The sequence below is a fragment of the Genypterus blacodes genome, unplaced genomic scaffold (genome assembly GCF_046128005.1).
Source record: "Genypterus blacodes isolate CSIRO-AG114 ecotype Tasmania unplaced genomic scaffold, CSIRO-AGI_Gbla_v1 ptg000011l_1, whole genome shotgun sequence".
NCBI lineage: Eukaryota > Metazoa > Chordata > Actinopteri > Ophidiiformes > Ophidiidae > Genypterus > Genypterus blacodes.
The window spans coordinates 390,735-402,354 of NW_027466825.1; the positions used below are offsets into that span (position 1 = coordinate 390,735).

The following is an 11,620-nucleotide window of genomic DNA, read 5'->3' on the forward strand; positions in this document are numbered from 1 at the left end:
AGCAGGAAGCTGCCCTGACCTTAACTACCATTGGCTGAAGGAAGGCGAGTACTCTCACAAGACTCTCACAAGACTGAGGGGGCAAGGTTTTTAATTTTGGGGGTTCGAGAGATAATGCACACGTCAACTTCCCAATGATATCAGCAATATCTTATTACCAAGTTTTGCTGTGAGTCAGATTTCGTGCCTAGACTGCGTAAAGAGGCAGGCGTGCAAAACACATGATCGAGTGATTCAAGCAGAACCCTGCAGACAAGATTAAATTATACTCACTCACGCATTACACTCATTCTTATTGGTCTGGTGCAAAATTGATCATGCGCAATTTAATAATTACATTTTCAGGCCTCTCTGAGATGCATCAGCATTGAAAGGTGAAATATTATATTGCCACAGTTGCTGGACCTCGGGCGAACTCAAGAAGAGTTGGACGATAAATATGACTCAACATTTCTCAGGGCCACCAACGGCGGGCTCGTCTCTGCCACCCATGGTTGCCATTGTCTGCCTCTCCTGCAGCCATAAACCCTCTTCTATTTCAGAGCACATGCCAAACGGGTCACGCACCAATATCTCTCCCCCTTCCCCCCTGTGACACACAACAAAGCTTAATCCTCCACCAGGCAACAGGTGGGTCCTAAATTTGGGGTGTGTCACTCGAGTTGGCAGCATAGGGGCGGCGGGGGAAATTGGGGACAGTCGGTTGGTTTGTCTGAGGCGGGGATAAGGGGGGTGTGTGGTGTGGGAGGTTCCACTGGGCGGGCAAAGTGAGAATTTGCCAAGGATCTGAAAGAGCAAACGTCAACAATATATCCCTTGATAAAATCTTACGTCCCACCCCTTTTCCCGACACACCTCCAAGTCACACCACCGTACTGAACTGGAATGCATATTTGGAAAGAGGGCAGTAACGTGATACCCCACCAGCTAAGAGGCCCGAGCACAGTTGTGTGTCTGACCCAAACTAAATGTAGAGAAACTTAACACCATCTGAACTGTTGCGTAGTGTCCCCACACCTAGATAGATTCAGGGCTTGTATAAAAACAGGGCTAAAGATTAAAGATAATTTATGAATATTATGAATTCATACATGGGCTGAAAGCAAAGTTCAGACTAAAAACATACAAACAAGCTGACATTGCACACACATTTTGAAACAAATGTCAGTTGTGTTGTCCCAAAACTGTGTGTGTGTGTGTGTGTGTGTGTGTATGTGAGAGTGTGTCACTGTTGTCTGACGCAAAAAGTCATGCTGCCACCACACTGACGCAACACACCAAGTGACTGCCCTCTACTACTCACCTAAGTGATCTGAAGAAATAGTCCATGTAAATACAGTTCCTCCTTGTCTTGACCCTCGGTGTGTGTGTGTGTGTGTGTGTGTGTGTGTGTGTGTGTGTGTGTGTGTGTGTGTGTGTGTGTGTGTGTGTGTGTTTGTGCGTGCGTGCGTGTGCGCGTGTGTGCTTGGTGAGGTCAGCTGGTTCAACATGAGTCATGTGATGGCAGGCAGGTGCTGCATTGTACGTCAGCATGTGACAGGCAACCACATTTGCACGGATTCTGCTACTGCTAGATGATATCTGTCACCATTAAATGTTAAATGTAATGGTGACAGATATCGTCTCAGGTTGTATTGTCCCTATTTTTGGCAGGTAACGTGCAAGGCTTCTGGATAAGGTTCGATGTTAAAGGTTAAATCCCATTTGAAGGGGAATCTGCAGTATGGACTTTATTTCTCTCTCCTGTGTATTTGTATTTATTTAAATCATTGTGCTGCAAACTTAAGACTATGTTCTCAATTCTATCCTTGTTTCTGTTCAACCTCACTTACACCATTTATTGTATCTACAGTATAAGCAACACTCGGATCAAGTTCAATGGCTTCAAGGTTCAAATAGCTACACTGCCCCAAAGTGGCACCGGTAACATTCAATGCACACTCTTTGGATGTGACCTTTGCCAGTTCATTTGAGCTGCTCACCCACTGAGCACCCAAGTCACCAAGTCACAATCTGGTGCAGCGTAGATACTGTAGCTTATCAGCAAGAGGTCGTTTGTTGGGTGACGAGAGGTGATTTGATTGATTTGAATTTCAAACGTTATATATATATATACATATAGTGTATTCAAACAGGAAATAAAACCTCTTTTTTCTTGTAATAAATGTTAATTTTCAAATAGTTCCTTGCTTCATCAGTCAAATTTAGATTATACAGTGATTAACAGAAATATTGAAATATTCGCCCATATTAAGAAAGACATATTTGTATGTTTCACTAAACATTATTCTATATTTTAGTTTAGTGCAAGCTTAAATTGCAATGTTTCCGACAGTCCGTGGAGGTATCACCGTTTGGCGCATTCGCGGTAGCGCAGGTGAGCTGAGCACTCTGATTGGCTGGCGACCTACCCCTGCTTTTCAATGGGAATCCCCTTCGACAACGTGCTCTGATTCGCCTCAAAATATTTTGGCTTTTTGCTTGCCTGCTGAACAACCCACTGTGACTCATCGCTGTCGGGCAGCCGTAGCGGGACGTCCAACGTAGCAGCTTGCTCCCATTCGGTTCACTTTAGCGGGTTAATATCCGAAAGTAAACTCGTTTGTCTGGTCTAACTTTCACGGTAGTTTTGTCGGTCGAATTCCACAACGTTAAGCTAACGTAAGTAGCTTCCCTTGCTAGCGCCGCCGCTAGCTAACATTACAGCTGAGCGAATATGTGTCGGCTAAAACTGCAAACCAGCGCCTTGTAGCAGAAATCATAGTTCATTTTCCTGTATATAATGGTTAATTAGGAAATTTTAGTGTTTGAGTTGGTTAAAAGTGTTAATTTGAGGGGTGATTGACGCTAAACTCGTGGGCCTGTTAAAGAAAATGGACGGTGCTTTGCAGGACAAGTGTTAAAGGTGTATTAGCTCAATTCCCATGTTTATTTAATACTTCATGTACTTTATATATTATAAAGCTGTCTTTGGGGGTGTTTAGAGCTATTTCCTTAGTCTAATGTAGGTGAACAGGCTAATCGAGTCGACGGCCTACTTAAAAAAAAAATCTCAGCTTGATGAACTCGCATTTCCTGTGTGGCTGAGCCTTTAGCTGTGTGTGTGTGTTTATGTCAGCTTCTAATACAACAACATATTCCTCTTATCTTCAAGTTTTCGTTTCGTTTTTATAATTCCCGTAAGTATATTTGTTTTTTCCCCCAGCGTATTGTTTCCATTTTGTCTGTGTCCCACCTCAGTTATGGGGACGTCAACCCCCCCACTTTGAGTTTATTCACGGAATCAATCTGTTTGTCATCGAGATAGACGTGCAGTAAAGAAATAAAGAAGTAAAAGTCGAATTTTTACTTGCCTCATCATTCCAGTAATGTTTCACTTCCCCTTTGCTCCCACAGCAGACCTGCTCCTCTTCCTCTCTTACTGCCAGCGAGGAATCGAGGGAGATGAATGAGGCATTTAAGATGGAAGATTCGGTCATGCTTGACAATCTGTCCTTGAGTCAGAGTCTGCCTCTGAGTCAGGACTCTTTCAAGGAGCTATGGGACAGTGTGTAAGTAATGTGGAAAAACTTAATCAGGCTGTAGTGTGTCAGAAGTTCCATTTTACAGAGAATTGTTTAAACCAAACTGCTTTTGTTTTATTTTTTATAGCTTAACTCCGTCCATCTCCAGCATACCAAGAGTTATCCCTGAGCCCTGGACAGAAGATGTTGACGATTTGGTAGGTAAACCCACACATATCACGTGTTCTAAGACTCAGATCATCATAGAGACATGTGTTATAGATTGAGTCTCTTTCACTTACTTCCACAGCTCCACTCTGGTTTTGACGAGCATTTGTTTGAGTTGCGCCCTGAGGTGTCCCCCAAGGACTGTGTGACTCCCCCGGCCTCCACTGTGCCCGTCACCACCGACCACCCTGGCGAGTACAGCTTCCAGCTGAGGTTCCAGAAGTCTGGCACAGCCAAGTCGGTCACTTCCACTGTGAGTAACACAAACAAACCCCATTCAGAAGCCAGTTTCTTATTTTGAAGCCGACCCGTGTGTGTGTGTGTGTGTGTGTGTGTGTGTGTGTGTGTGCGTGTGCGCATGGTTATACAGCTGTTTATTATAGTTTATTATTATATGTTTAAGTCCAAATGAACAGGACTTGTAGCGGCATATCGTGCAGTCAAACATGATTGAGACAAAGGGAGTCCAGCACCCTTTTCTAGTGTAGGGCGCCATTTACTCTTCAGCTCAGCTACTTCCATACTCTAAATACTTTCAAAACCTTCCTTTTTGGCTGCTCTTTTAATTCATTCAATCAAAATGATCTGAAATATACAATAGTACATAATTTTTGACATTAACTTTTCGTTTATCCCGTTTTACTGACTGACCACCATTTTTTTTTCGTCAAAATTATATGGTCAAATATTCACATCATGATATGAAGCGGGTGAATAACCGAAAACATAATTAGATTGTAACTGGAAGATAGACTTTCTTACCTCGGCGGCACGTTTAAAGATCCTTTTTTTCCTCCCACAGTAGCATTCATGTGGAATCTTATTCATTGTGGCGATTCGCTAAAGCCAGAGGTCTAGATGTTGGTCACTCTGTCTGAACACCCAATGGCATTCAGGTTTCCGCGGTGACTCACCCAGCTGCGTCCCCTCATAGGCCAGTTCAGTTGGAGGTTAGGGTGGTCTGGCTTTAACTCCCGCCCCCTGCGACTTGTGCTCTGGTTTGTGGGAGAGGTGCGGGCTGATTGTGCAGCACGGCTCTGACATGACGGGGCATGTTCCTGTGGCGCCTTCCTCCAGCACAGAAAGGGTTAAAATGGATGAGCACAAGGTAAAACAAATCTGGGTTTTAACTTGACAAAGATGACCGTACTGAGGGTGTGAAGGTGGATTTTTAGGAGCTTACCATGCAGTTGTTTTCTTTGTCGTCTTTAAAGGATTGTGTGCGTTTTCTTACTTGTGTTTCTCTCAGTATTCGGAGCAGCTGAATAAGCTGTATTGCCAGCTGGCCAAAACGAGCCCAATCGAGGTGCTGGTGAGCAAGGAGCCACCCCAGGGCGCCGTCCTGAGAGCCACAGCGGTCTACAAGAAGACGGAACACGTGGCCGACGTTGTTCGCCGCTGTCCCCACCACCAAAACGAGGACTGTAAGAGAAGCATGACGCTGAGAGATTATAAGAGTAGAGTGACGCTGAGAGGCTTTGTCAGCACAGTGGAGGAATGTTTGTGGTTGACTGAAGGAGACTTTACCTGCAGTAGTTACATTTCTATCAATAATACAGTAAATTGAGAACACCATTGTAAACGGGACTCATTTTGTTTCTCTTATGTGTTTTGTGTTCAGTGGCTGAGCATCGCAGCCATCTGATCAGGGTGGAGGGCAGTCAGAGGGCTCTGTACTATGAAAACCCAAACACCAAAAGGCAGAGTGTGACCGTGCCTTATGAGCCTCCCCAGGTACGACTTGCACGTTACGTTTTATCCTAATTATGTATCAAGAACCATAATCCGTCAGTGCTGTTAAAGTTCTATTTCTGTTCCAGCTGGGGACTGAGATGACGACCATACTCCTCGCCTTCATGTGCAATAGTTCATGCATGGGAGGAATGAACCGTCGGCCCATCCTCACCATCCTGACCCTGGAGACACCCGAGTAAGCCTCATTTTTCTGCCAGCATATGTGCAACTATGTTATTCTGAATGAGGGAGGAGTTTGGGTGAAGAGTGTTGCGAGACAATATAGCTGGATTTTTCAAGTGGACCTACGTCACCACAGTAAACTGCCATAGTGTAGAAGGAAGAGTATTTTGACCCTGACTTTTTGTTGAAACTGCTTACAGGGGGCTTGTATTGGGCCGGAGGTGTTTTGAGGTGCGGGTGTGCGCGTGTCCAGGCAGGGACCGCAAAACTGAAGAGGAAAATGCCAACAAAACCCAAAATGGAAAGCAGAAGAAAAGAAGTAAGCTTGAGTTGTGTCCATCTGTCCTTGCATGTGTCTCCTACTTGTCTGTTGACCTCACCTCTGTCCTCTTCCCCCCCCCCCCCCAGAGATGCCTGCCCCCAACTCCACTGTGGTGAAGAAAGCCAAGTCTGCGTCCAGTGCCGAAGAGGAGGACAAAGAATTGTTTACGCTCCAGGTGAGCTAAAAATGCACGCACACACTCGCACTCCAATCAAGATGAAGCTGATTGCTCTTTGTTCCTTACGTTTTGCTTTGCTTTGTCTCACAGGTTCGGGGACGGGAGCGTTACGAAATGTTGAAAAAAATATGCGATGGTTTGGACCTCTATGATAAGGAGCAAAAGTAAGCGGCAAATAGGAAACTGATCTCTTTTGCCTCTACTGGGCAGTAAATCCCCTTATCGCCACTAGAGGCCAGTATCTTGCTTATGTTTGACCTAAGTTTGAATGAGCTTTGATCAACACAATGTATCGTTTGCTCAGATTATTCCACTCATCGAGGGCATAAAATGTGTCGACTGTCTTAATTCCTGAACGTCCTGTGTCTTCCTTCCTCTGCAGGAAATTGAAAGTGAAACAAGAGGCTCCTCCCTCCAGTGGCAAACGACTGCTGGTCAAAGGCGATCGAAGCGACAGCGACGCATGAAATAGCTTTGGGGTCTCCATCATGAGGGCTTGATCAGTGTTAATTCAGGCAGATATTTTGTTATACTTATTTCCTTTTCTTTTTTTTTCTTTTCCTTTTCCTTTTTTTTTTTTTTTTTTTTTTTTTTTTAAATCATTCCAATTTTTTACTTCAGTCAGGCCGTGGTCCCCTGTAACACATAAGTTAGAGCATAAACTTTTATTGAGAGCTCAAGATTGTCTCACGGCCTTTCAATTTTTAGATTTTAGTCACTTGTGCTGATAATTGACAATAACATCACTGCCAGCCATTTTGTGTGCAAAGTCACACTTGTGAGAATGACCTGAATGTTTGCTGTCACTAACATGTGTGCATCGTACCGCAGCCCATTCAATTTGCACCTTCCTATCCCACGCATGCACAGGCCAGACCATTAAGCAAATTATGTCATTAAATTAGTTTATTTTCGTTTTCCATTTGCATTATACAGTTTGTTTGTTTTTTGTAGGACAAATGTTGGAACAGGCTAATTGGAAGGACATTTTTGAACCTATGTTGGCATGAGATTTGATCCCGGTTCGACAGCAGGGGCTGGCTGGATCACCCCTGGGACCCCCATACACACACAGTGCAAAATCTGCAGTATTTCTCATTTCCCCGGCCCTTTATGACCAGAATTTTGTTTTAGTTCAGGTAACGGAGAAATCAGGTTTTCAAACATGCAATCTTGTCGCTTAAGCAGCGCTTCGTTTTATGTGACCAATCACTCACAACTTCCAACCACTTTTTTGTACGCTGCCATAATGTTAAAGATATTCATAAAGGCATTTCTTTTTTTATTCTGTCTTTATAGATTATTTTCGGGGTCTTAGTTTTGTATAAGAAGTTTATCTTTCTACGGTTTTCATTGTTTTTCTTTTCATGAGTTATTTTTGTGGCGAGTTTGTTTTGTATTTACTCCCAGTTATATACAAATGAGCAAAAAATAAACGTATCATGTTTAACTTTCCTCAGCGTCCCCTCTGTTTGTGTAATAACTTTGAAACAACTGTGTAGTGGTAAAAGTAGAACAAGGAAAAGACATGCAAAATGGATTTTTACATACTTTGGCCACATCAGGTTTTGCATCCCGTATCGCTGCCTGGATGTTCTACTGTGAAAACAGCACCCATTATGGTGTTTTGCATACATGGAGGAATAATGCAAAAGCAGAGCATGTATTAAACAAATAACTACCCACAGGTCTGAATGGAGCCTTGTTTGTTGATAATAAAACCATATGCCCATGATCTATTTGTCGTCATCTTGATGTGTTTAAAATTGCTTTCCTGAAAGAGGACCAGGAAGCATCTGTTGTGCAGAGACCATCTTTTGGTGCAGTTTGACAAAGCTGAGGTCCTCTAGAGACCAACATGGGACTTATCCAAAATCAATTCTGTATTCTACTGTTTGGTGAGTCTCATTGTATTTACTCATCTCATTGATATGTTGTTTGAGGCAAATTGTGAATGTACAATTGGTCGAGATTTAGTGAAAACCAGAGAGTCAAGTCCAGACTGGCAGAGTGGTTAATCCCTGCTGAGATCAAGAGCTTGGAAATTAAAGTAATAAAAAGTAAATACGTGAAATTTTGATGTGAATAAAAACAACGAGATCCAGTTAACAAGAATATCTGAAACGTGACTTCGCAATTGGCACCTTACCTGTACTTCAGTGACCAGTCTGCTGACCACTTATCTACACATTGACATGGATATTATATTCTGCAGCACTGTGTGTAAATAGGTCTGATCTTGTGTGTCATTGCAGCTCTGGTGTTCCGCTGCATTGCAGAGTCGGACTACTTCCTGCAGAGCGAGCCTCTCAGCTGGGATGAAGCCCGGGCCGGCTGCAAGGTACAACATGGATGTCAGGTTTACAGAAAGAGTAGAATACAAATGCTTTTAAGTGTTGTTATATACAACTCTGAACACTTGCACCCTTTCAGGCCTGTTATGACGATCTGGTGACTTTGACCCCTGACAACACTCCCACCATCGTCAAGAACCTCACCTGCGGCTACTACTGGATCGGCCTCCGCAGGAACCTCAGCAGCAATGACTGTCACCTGCCATGGTCCCACTGGGCCAACGGAGATCCACTCGCCTTCCAGAACTGGTACCCAGACTGGGCAAGGAACGAACCGAGTCCCGACCACCCTGATATCACCACACACATGACCACTAGCGCCCCAGTGCTCACCACACACATGACCACTAGTGCCCCAGTGCTCACCACACACATGACCACTGGCGCCCCAGTGCTCACCACACACATGACCGCTGGGGCCATGACAACATCTATGGGAGGAAGACCTAACCTGGCTAAGTATTGTGTGGCCATGGCTAGCTTTGGGCCGTGGGTGAAGATGAAATGCTCCAAACTACTGCCCTCTTTTTGTTATGAAGGTAAGACTCATTTAAAGCTCTCCGTCACATGCTGAGATTGATGTATCATTTTACTTTGTATATGAAAAGATGTTTGTAAAATCCTCCTTGCCATCGATCCCACCGTCTTTTCACAATCGTACTAATGTGTCTGATTTGCACTCGCAGACCGTTTCTATGGTAAAGTCACGGTGACAGAGGTGACATCCAGCACCGCCACTCTGACGTGGTTGGCGCATCCCAGCAATATCAGTCACTACCAGATAAATGTCAATGGCACCATCAAGGCCACCGTGAAAAAGCGTCATTTGACCCATGACCTTTCCGAGCTGACACCAGGGACATTATACTTCGTCCAGGTGATCCCTGTTAAGTGTGAAAGAACCCTCAGCCCACAGAGCGATGCCTTTCACACCGGTGAGTTTGGTTAACGTTACACTGGTTATTAGATTGGAGAGATGCAACAAGCCAGATTGGTTCTTATCTGTAACCATAGCAACAGGTGAGACCTATGGCAAGCACCCATGATGTAATACTGATGAAGCAAAATGGTAATAATGCATAAAGCTTTGCACAAAATCCCTCACTTTCTTCAGTACCTGGGATGATCAAGAACCTTAGAACCAACTCTGTGACCGAAACATCCGTCTCCTTGATTTGGAGTCGACCGGATGGCGAAGCGTCTTCCTATAACGTTGTGGTTGAGGGTTTGCCTCACAAGACAGTATGTGACAAAGAGGCCGCAGAGATAAACGACTTGACCGCCGGGAACCGTTACACATTCAGGGTCACCACAGTAGTCGGTGCGGTGCTGCCCAGGTGGGGTGAGGCGGTGACCACCACAGTGTACACCAGTGAGTGACGCCCTGTCTCCTGGAGTTGTTGTTGTTGTTGTTGTTGTTGTTGTGGCCTAAAACCAAACACGACTGACCACGTCATATTGCATTTCACACTGGTTTGTACTCCTTCAGAGCCCGGTAAAGTCTCTGATTTGAGAGTGACCGACAACAGCGGCGTCTCCCTGGCGTTAGAGTGGGTGCCACCTGTGGGAAACTTCTCAGGCTATCGAGTGAAGGTTCGGGATATTTCTACAAGGTATGTATTGTACTGACAGAGTTCATTTTCTACACAGTTCTTGACTTCCAAGAATCCTTCATTTCTGAACGTCAGTAGGTTTGAGTTGCGGTTTTAAATCTTGGCTTGTTTCACGTCTTACCAGTACATTCTTGAAGATTGTAGACCAGACGCAACCAAATCTGACAGTGGGAGACCTGCCTGTGGGCACCGAGCTGTTGATCACTGTGACGTCCCTGGCTAATGGCTCTGTGGAGGGAGACTCTAAGAGTGTGATGGTCCATACAGGTGACTTTTTATTGTTTTCTGTCATGCTCTGTGAAGTCCTATATGAAAGCCAGTTAATGACAGGACTTTGTCTTGTTTTGCAGCTCCTGCAATGATTTCCAATCTGACCGTGAACGTGACGGCAGACACACTCATCGCCAGCTGGAGTCCTCCCCAGAGTCTTCACAAGGTCTTCATTGCCGAGCTCCAAATGTTTGGCTCAAATGAAATGACAACACTGAATGGCACAGAAGCGACGCAGACCTTCAACAATCTGAATTCAGGGACCCAATACAAAGTGACCATATACACTCTTAATGGAGAACATAAGAGCAAGGGCAAGGAGGAGTCCGCCTTCACTCGTGCGTCACTTTGGTCATTCTTGTTGGGTTTTCAGATCATTTAGGAGATGAATCTGTAAATGTTCAATATTATTTGCCATTTTCCCTCTCCTTTAGTGCCGCAGCGACCTCATGGGGCTAAATTCACCAAAATCACTGAAAGCAGCATTACCCTGCAGTGGAATCCCCCCAAAAACTCAGCAGTCATGTACTCGGTCCAAATGCACTCTCCCTTCTGGGGCCACACCAGATCCATTAAAATTGGACAACCCGCCTGCACGTTTGATGACTTGAATTCAGGAACCAGGTATGAGTTTGAAGTGCGGACAGTGGCAGGGATGTGGGAAAGTGCTCCACTCTCCATAGAACACAGCACAGGTGAGGCAATGGGCTTGTTTTAGCCCAGACTGTGTGTGGTTTCAATGAGTTAAGACCACTTAGTAAAGCATAAATGATTGATTAATTGAGTTGATATTACTTAAGGCTAGAAATTCAATATGACAATCACTTCTTTGTGCCATCTCACACACTCCGTTTGTTCCACAGTGGCAAAGGAAAGAGAAATCACTCTGTCCATGCTGTGCTCATCAAGCCAATCTCTCCTCTGTGACAAAATCGAGACCAAGAACATGATGTTTGAAGAGGTACGTCAGTTAAAATTGTTTGTGAGAGAACGTGAGTGTTGCCTATTAGAATACATGTTGGTGACCTTTCATTTATGTGTGTTTGATGCAGTTGAAGACAAAAGTCAGAGAACTGTTAGGGGAAAATGTGTTCTGGAAACTGGAGAAGAAGAAGGAATGAACAGAAAATACAGTGATGTTCTCATTGGTGAAGGTGATACAAAGGTCCGAAACACAATTAACTTGTTACTTAACATTGTAAGGACATTATTAAAATTGTATTTGGGAAACTCTC

At 44.3% G+C, this 11,620-nt stretch overlaps 2 protein-coding genes across 4 annotated transcripts; both read left to right on the forward strand.

Moving 5' to 3' along the window:
* Positions 1–2,421: 2,421 nt before the first annotated feature.
* On the forward strand, positions 2,422–7,603 carry tp53 (tumor protein p53). Of its 3 annotated transcripts, none has more exons than XM_076159678.1 (11): positions 2,422–2,661; positions 3,397–3,551; positions 3,652–3,721; positions 3,814–3,984; positions 4,981–5,155; positions 5,353–5,465; positions 5,552–5,661; positions 5,849–5,967; positions 6,057–6,145; positions 6,239–6,312; positions 6,531–7,603. In XM_076159678.1, exons 2-11 carry the CDS (start codon positions 3,445–3,447, stop codon positions 6,613–6,615), a joined length of 1,113 nt encoding a protein of 370 aa, XP_076015793.1. In that variant the 5' UTR covers positions 2,422–2,661; positions 3,397–3,444; the 3' UTR covers positions 6,616–7,603. The 3 variants fall into 3 exon arrangements, with proteins under 3 accessions (XP_076015793.1, XP_076015800.1, XP_076015809.1); XM_076159685.1 differs by having other exon boundaries at positions 3,400–3,551; XM_076159694.1 differs by lacking the exon at positions 2,422–2,661 and adding an exon at positions 3,085–3,179.
* A 151-nt stretch (positions 7,604–7,754) lies between these two features.
* Positions 7,755–11,612, forward strand: LOC143008069 (tenascin-R). The gene is made up of 11 exons (XM_076159652.1): positions 7,755–8,046; positions 8,404–8,489; positions 8,582–9,041; positions 9,189–9,437; positions 9,617–9,874; positions 9,992–10,115; positions 10,240–10,382; positions 10,466–10,723; positions 10,820–11,080; positions 11,249–11,346; positions 11,438–11,612. Exons 1-11 carry the CDS (start codon positions 8,007–8,009, stop codon positions 11,504–11,506), a joined length of 2,046 nt encoding a protein of 681 aa, XP_076015767.1. The 5' UTR covers positions 7,755–8,006; the 3' UTR covers positions 11,507–11,612.
* The last annotated feature ends 8 nt before the right edge of the window (positions 11,613–11,620 follow it).

What these genes read in the sequence shown, in the direction of transcription:
- tp53 (XM_076159678.1), top strand. Translation starts at nt 3,445, where the DNA reads ATGAATGAGGCATTTAAGATGGAAGATTCGGTCATGCTTGACAATCTG. An exon ending in AAGGAGCTATGGGACAGTGT is followed by an intron (nt 3,552 to 3,651) that starts GTAAGTAATGTG and finishes TATTTTTTATAG; the next exon opens with CTTAACTCCGTCCATCTCCA. An exon ending in CCAAGTCGGTCACTTCCACT is followed by an intron (nt 3,985 to 4,980) that starts GTGAGTAACACA and finishes TGTTTCTCTCAG; the next exon opens with TATTCGGAGCAGCTGAATAA.
- LOC143008069 (XM_076159652.1), top strand. Translation starts at nt 8,007, where the DNA reads ATGGGACTTATCCAAAATCAATTCTGTATTCTACTGTTTG. An exon ending in AAGCCCGGGCCGGCTGCAAG is followed by an intron (nt 8,490 to 8,581) that starts GTACAACATGGA and finishes GCACCCTTTCAG; the next exon opens with GCCTGTTATGACGATCTGGT. An exon ending in GTTCGGGATATTTCTACAAG is followed by an intron (nt 10,116 to 10,239) that starts GTATGTATTGTA and finishes ACGTCTTACCAG; the next exon opens with TACATTCTTGAAGATTGTAG.